The 7,500-nt window shown below is 37.6% G+C and overlaps 1 protein-coding gene across 4 annotated transcripts in view; it reads right to left on the reverse strand.

Annotated features, from left to right (window-relative positions):
• The window catches only part of LOC122261184 (uncharacterized), a 5,514-nt gene extending 1,151 nt beyond the window's left edge, over positions 1-4,363 (reverse strand). The window contains exons 1-3 of one of the 4 annotated variants that reach the window (XM_086555224.1): positions 3,223-3,428; positions 937-1,384; positions 305-548 (exon numbers count right to left, since the gene is read on the reverse strand). In XM_086555224.1, coding sequence (XP_086411350.1) covers positions 452-548; positions 937-1,384; positions 3,223-3,247 — 570 coding nt within the window. In that variant the 5' untranslated portion in view covers positions 3,248-3,428 and the 3' untranslated portion in view covers positions 305-451. Of the gene's footprint in view, positions 1,385-3,222; positions 3,429-3,609; positions 3,675-4,211 lie in introns of those variants that run through there. The other 3 variants (XM_043028728.2, XM_086555223.1, XM_043028727.2) reach the window with 3 other exon arrangements.
• Between the last annotated feature and the right edge of the window lie 3,137 nt (positions 4,364-7,500).

Raw genomic sequence — 7,500 nt, forward strand, 5'->3', positions numbered from 1 at the left:
TAAAAGAAGAGAAAGATGGACATGTATATAAAGAAGAGGCCTATGAAGAACCTTCTCGTAATACGCCTAACACTGGACAAAAAATGGTACAAAAACTTGCAGCCACAGATTATAAATACGGGAGGTATTGTGAGCTCGAAGTCCATGATCAAAGCAATGAGCTCCGAAAACAGTCGCAGAACTTCTGTGTTGTTGTTGGTGGCTCCTGCTTTCTCGCGTGACTTCGGGATGGGTTTGTGATGGTGATGATAAGTTCCATTATCTTGGACACTTTCCCCATCGAGTTGGTCTGTTTCCTCTGTGTGAGTGTAGAAGTGCGAGTGGTCACCCTCATCGTCCCATTCTCCGTGAAGTATGTCTCCTTCCTCGAACTTTTCCTTTAAATTAACTCCGAAAGTAAAGACGTCGTCGAATCTGTTATGAGTATCATTTATCAGCTGTCGATCTTCATCTATCCCAGGCGCTGGCTCAACAACACTACTCCAAAAACGGAGGTTCGAGTCAAAAGTGAAGTTGGAAGTATTGGCCACTCGTTTTCCAAGGATGGCCTGAAAGGATGCTTCCGTTTCATTAAACGCTTTTGTATGGAAGGAAAAGAAATCGAGGCAGCGCATGGACATTAAACAAAGATGGATGAGGATTAAGATATTGAAGAAGTGAGTGATATGGATAAATCTATCGATTTCTCGGTTGTGAGAACTTAAAAAGATTACTAAGGTGATTAAGACAAGGAGGGCGATCGAAAAGCATATGAAGATGGCAAGATAGTTGCCATATCCGAAATAGACGACTGTTTTAGAATGTGATATCAACCAAGACCGGTAGCGATATCCTTCGTTCCAGACGGTAAAGCTGGCTCCTGAGATGGTGATTCCGACTTCAGGCACTATGGTAGCCGTAATGACTAGTATCACCGTGGTATGGCGGGCCACGTACCTGCTTTTCTCAAGGCGATCCACCAAGTCGAGACTGTCAACCAGCGTAAAGGGCTTCCTAATCAGGTTGATATTAGCTTCCCGATCATCTTCATGGGCGTGGCTTTTGTTCACCCAGTGCAGCTGGAGTGAAACCGTTCCCGGGACCGTGCCGTTGAAGGTGGTGTTCATGTCATGGAAGAAGCTAGAGATTCCACTTCTGATGATGTCCCAAACGACGCGGGATGACACCCCTTGGGTCAAGGGAGAGATGTGACCTCGTTCGCCGCTTGAGTCCTGTCCCGTTACGTGCATTGTCGGATACAGCGTCATAAAAGCCATCGCCATTAACATCCCGATGATGAAATGGTGGTGGAACATATGATTGTACATGGACACAGGGATGCGATATCGCATTCTGTCGCATATCCAGCCGAGGTACAGGAGGTGGCCGCGTAGTATTCTCATTTCTGTCAGGAAAACAACATGAGAAACTTTCATTGAATCTTCTATGTATACGAAAGTTCTATATGATAAATGTACATACGCGCGCGCACACGGACACACACACATTGTCTGTGTAAGCGGTTACATGTGCATTCATAAATATACATAAAGCACACACCAGCGCACACCTATTTACAAACTTGTTTACATACATACAGACATACATACGTACATATATATGTATGTGTATATGTATACACACACACATACACATACACACACACACATACACATACACACACACACACACACACATATATATATATATATATATATATATATATATATATATATATATATATATATATATATATATAAACACACATATGTATATATATATGTGTAAATAGGTGTGCGCTAGCGTGTGCTTTATATATATCTATGAATGCAGAGAGAGCGAGAGGAGAGAGAGAGAGAGAGAGAGAGGAGAGAGAGAGAGGAGAGAGAAAGAGAGGAGAGAGAGAGAGAGAGAGAGAGAGAGAGAGAGAGAGAGAGAGAGAAGAGAGAGAGAGAGAGAGAATAAGAAGAGAGAGAGAGAGAGAGAGAGAGGAGGAAAGAGAAGAGAGAGAGAGGGAGAAAAGAGGGAGGAAAGAGGAAGAGAGAGAGAGAGAGGAGAGAGAGAGAGAGGAGAGAGAGAGAGAGGAAAGAGAGAGAGAGGAGAGAGAGAGAGAGGAAAGAGAGAGAGAGGAGAGAGAGAGAGAGGAGAGAGAGAGAGAGGAGAGAGAGAGAGGAGAGAGAGAGAGGAGAGAGAGAGAGAGGAGAGAGAGAGGAAAGAGAGAGAGAGAGAGAGAGAGGGAGAGAGAGAGAGAGAGAGAGAGAGAGAGAGAGAGAGAGAGAGAGCGAGAGAAAGGGAGGGAGAGAGAGAGAGAGAGAGAGAATAGAAAAGAGAAAAGAGAGAGAGGGGGAAAAGAGAAGAGAGAGAGAGAGAGGAAAAGAGAAAAGAGAGAGAGAAAGAGTGAGAGAGGAAGAGAGAAGAGAGAGAGAGAGAGGAGAGAGAAAAGAGAGAGAGAGAGGAAGAGAGAATAGAGAGAGAGAGACAAGAGAGAGAAGAGAGAGAGAGAGGAAGAGAGAAAAAGGAGAGTGAGAGAGAAAGAGAAAGAGAAGAGGATAGTGAGAGAAGAGAGAGGAGAGTAGAGAGGATAGTGTGGTGGAGCGTAGAGGAGAGATAGAGAGAGAGAAGAGAGGGTGAAGTGAAAATATAATAAAAGAGAGTGTGAGAGAGAGTGTTGTGAAGTGAGAGTAGAAGAGATAGAGAGTGTGATTAGAGAGATTGGTATGAAGTGAGAAGTGGAGAGAGCGTGATAAGAGTGAGAGAGAGTTGAGTGAATTGTGTGTAGAGTGAGAGAGAGAGAGTGAGAGTATGTAGTGAGAGAGAGAAGTGATGAGTGTTGATGAGAGATAGTGCGAGAGAGAGAGAGAGAGAAAGAGAGAAAGAGAGAGAGAGAATTTCTTTGAGCTCATGCAGTATCAATACAAATATTACAACGTTGATTACTAAATGGATAGGCCTATAATACGTAGGCCATGTAAGGAACGGTAGATTGATTGAAATTCGTTATCAAGAAAATGAAGATAAACATATGAGAAAAATATCGGTAATAAGAAAAAGTAGTATGATAATAACGATAACACTTACGATGATAATGTTAGCATTTCTAGTAATGATAGTAGTCATAATATCAATACTGATTATGATCATGATAAAAGATACAGAAATATTATAATTACTCCTAAGGTAATGCTATAAATCATAACCACCATCCTAATAATTAACAAACTAATAAGATACAGCCGCACCAACCAGTACAAATTTGATCACAATCCATAGAATTGGACAAACGATGATGGAGTCAAATCAGCATCTAAAGTCAAATCAGTTTCAATCACGACATATTTTGTTTCATTTGATATTTTCAAAAATATGATATGTTGAATTATGGTCGTTGTTTCGAATTCCTTATAATATTCAGATATTTTTGAACTGTCTGATTTCTGTTGGTATAGTATAGGTTTGTCTTTTCGTTCAAAATGAAAATTTGGTTTTAAATCAGTTCTGATATTTGGCTTAAACAAGCATATCGGGTGGTGTTTAAGTTAGTTTCATTCTGAATATCTAATCGGTAAATCTAATTACCACCTTGCATTTATTTAAAAAAAATCCTCTGCAAGGTAAACACACAGAACTAACCCTTAAAAGCTTATTGGTCAACAAAGCAACGAATCCTCCCACAAATGAGTATATGCGCCTCTCACAGCCAATCAAAACTCACTTTTTTCATTCATCAGTTACTGTTTTTTATGATTGGTGGATATATCACCAACCTCGCCTAATGGACAGAAGCCTTGTGCATATTTACGGTTTTAGTTATAGATTATTATTTAGATTATTTTATGTAATTTTCCAGCTTCAAAACCCAAATTTGGTCCTGCGAGAAAGAAAAAAAGTTTTTTTTATAAACGTTTTGTTACGGGTTTTGTATATGCCATAAATAATGTAAAAAAAGTACTGGAATTAGGTTTAATTACTATAATATATATATTCAAGCCTTATAGTACTGAGTTCAGTATATAAAAAGAATAAAGTTTTGTGCAAATTTACGGATATATAGTTGTGTACACTGAATCTGAATCCTAAATACGACTACTGTACCGAAAACAGATATTTTCATCCTGTGTTAAGGAAGAAATGCGCTACTAAGATTCTTCCTAGTAAACAGAAAAGTCTTTACAAAAGTATAGCGGATATCATTTTTGTATCTTTATAGGGGTAACACATTAACATTAATATACCTATGTATCTTTTCTTTGTGTGTATAAACAATTTCACGTCCTGAGCTCTCTCGTAAGGGTAGGACAGTGCCTTCTTTTACGCAGCTGGAGACCGTTACCCGAGTGGATGCCCTGGGATTCAAACCCGCGTGTTTTTGGAGACTCTTGGTCCTCAGCCACTGGCAGTACCCACTAGGCCACTACGCTACGGTGTCCCTCAATATGTATATAAATATGCATGTATATATATATATGTATATATATATATATATATATATATATATATATATGAAATAATATAATATATAGTATATATTTAAATATATAGGTGTGTTTTTGTGTGTGTTGGGTGTGTGTGTGTGTTTGTGGTGTGTGTGTTTGGTGTGTGGTTTGTCTTGTGTTGTGTGTGTGTGTTGTTTGTTGGTGTGTTGTGTGCGTGTGTGTGACGTGGGGAGGGTGGGGGGGGGGCGGTGGGTTTGGGTTTTGTTAGTTGTGTGTGTTTGTTTTCTCATCACTTTCAGTGATTTTGTTTTTGTGAGTTTTTGTTTTTGTGGACGTGTGTGTGTGTGGGGGGATTGTGGTGGGTGTGTTGTATTTGTGTATTTAGAGTTGCTGATTTAAAGTAGTTGATATTTAGTGTGTGATTTTGTTTTTGATTGGTGATTTTTTACTATCTCTCTCTATCTCACACTTTCACACAAACATCTATATATACCGCAACTCTACCATAAATATAATAAATATAATGATATATAATATATATATACATATATAATATATATCATTTGTGGTCCATTTTATGTATATATAATATCTGTCTCTCAAACACGCACACAGGGCATATATAGATATATTCATATATATAAGATATATATATATATATATAATAATATATATATAAATATATATATACACACACACACACACACACACATACACACACACACACACACACGCGCACACACACACACACTCTAACATATAATATATATATATAATATATATAGATAGATATATATATATAATATATATATATACACACACACACACATCACACACACACATATCACACAGCACAGCACACACACACACACACACACACGACAATATATATATATATATAAATAATATATATATATATATATATTTATATATATATATATATACACACACACACACACTACACTACCACACACACACACACACTCACACACACACACACACACATTTACGTATATATATATATATATATATATAATTTATATAAATATATATATATAGATTTATATATATATATACACACACACATACACACACACACACACACAAATGCGGGCACACACACACACACACACACACACACACACACATATATATATATATATATATAATAAATTTATATTACTCATATATATATATAAAAAATATATATTGACATCAAATACGCAGGAGAAAATTTTCCTCTGAAATACACAAAAACATGAACTTACACATCGGTGTGTACTTAAATAAAAAATGTATCAAGTAGGCCTATATTCTTTTCAACTTTTCAGCGCCTCATTAGCACCCTCTCAGCTGACTGGCGAATAGCATTGCTGTTTAGTACAAAAATTGTATATGTAACTCACATGGAGGTACGAATAACTCTTTCTCTTTTTATCTATACATGTACTTCTATATCTTTCTATGTATCTACCTAATTATCTATCCACATGGTATATATGTGTATTCAGAAAAATACGTTACTGTATATTTCTGAGAACAGCAATCAAATGATCAGTTATAGTAAGGAACATTAACCGACAGATGTATGAATAGATGAAAATAACGGATACATTCGCATATCTGTGCAACTACGAAGACAGACATAAGTACATATTAACATTGTGTCAAAAAAAAAGAAAAAAAAATGAGTAGAAAAATGGAGACAGAAGAGGACGTGTGTGTGCATGTTTGAGCCATTGATCCCTTGCCCTACCCATTCTCGTCACCTTAATTACCAGAGGAGCGTTGTATTCAAGTCCTCTTTAATTACGCGAAGTATAGGAGACTCGGTCGATGTCTAGGGGAAGATGGCTGGGGGGAGGGAGGGGGTGGGGACAAGGGGAGGGGCAATCCGTCAGTGTCTAACCTTCCTTTTTCCTGCGACAATCGTCTCTTATTTTCAAATTGGGTGGCAGTCTGGGTTCGATTTTTTAGTTGACTGTAGAGATGGTTGTCTCTTTATGTCTGTTTCTCATTTTTCTCTTTCTATCTCTCTCTCTCTAACACACACACGCACACCCTCTCACTCTCCTTCTTTATTTATTTTCTTCCCCTACACTCATATATCTCTATATGTGCTTGTCTGCCTGTTTGATTCGCTTTCCTTTTCTTTTTCTCTCCTTCTACCGAGTTCACAGGATTTGCACATTTTGATCCTGTTAAATCCGGTCCTGTTAACGGATTACCTTATTTAACAGCAATGATAACAACTACCCTTCAAAATCAGAACTAAATAGTCCTTAGATATAAGCACAATTTTCTAGTGTCATGATTTGAGAATGAAATAACCATTTGAGACTCGTGTTTTGCAAAAGAATAAATGAGAAAATATATCCCTTTTGAAAGGATTTTTATTACTTCTTTTTAATGAGGAATAAGTTTTTTTTTGAGAGCCCTTTACGATCAGATCAGTCTTATTCAATGTCCTTTTCAACAGCTTGTGATTTATCAATTTTTTTTCGCTATTCTCAAAAAGTGTTTGTTCAGTAGTCAATTTTCCCTTTGTAGGAATGGTAAACGTTTTCTCTCTCTGTGATGTAACAGAGAGAGAAAGAGAGAGAGAGAGAGAGAGAGAGAGAGAGAGAGAGAGAGAGAGAGAGAATAAGAGAGAGAGAGAGAGAGAGAGAAAGAGAGAGAGAGAGAGAGAGAGAGAGAGAGAGAGAGAGAGAGAGAGAGAGAGAGAGAGAGAGAGAGAGAGAGAGAGAGAGAGAGAGAGAGAGAAAGAGAAATAGGAATAGAAATAAAAATAGAAAGAGTAAGTGTAAGAGTAAGATTAAGATTAATATTAAGATTAATATTAAAATTAAGATTAAGAGTTAGAATTAGAGTCAGAGTTAGAATAAGAGTTAGAGAAAGAGTAAGAGTAAGAGTAAGAATAAGTGTAAGAGTAAGAGTAAGAGTGAGAGAGAGAAATAGAGAGAGAGAGAGACGCACCCACCCATTCACCCATACACACACACTCAAACACGCAGACATACCCTTTCTCCCCTTCCTTCCCTCCTTCTCCCTCTCCCGCTCTCTCTATCTCCCTCCGCCCTCCTTCTCC

The sequence above is a fragment of the Penaeus japonicus genome, unplaced genomic scaffold, assembly GCF_977035675.1.
Source record: "Penaeus japonicus unplaced genomic scaffold, GWHDUDI00000001_assembly GWHDUDI00000030, whole genome shotgun sequence".
Classification (NCBI taxonomy): Eukaryota; Metazoa; Arthropoda; class Malacostraca; order Decapoda; family Penaeidae; genus Penaeus; species Penaeus japonicus.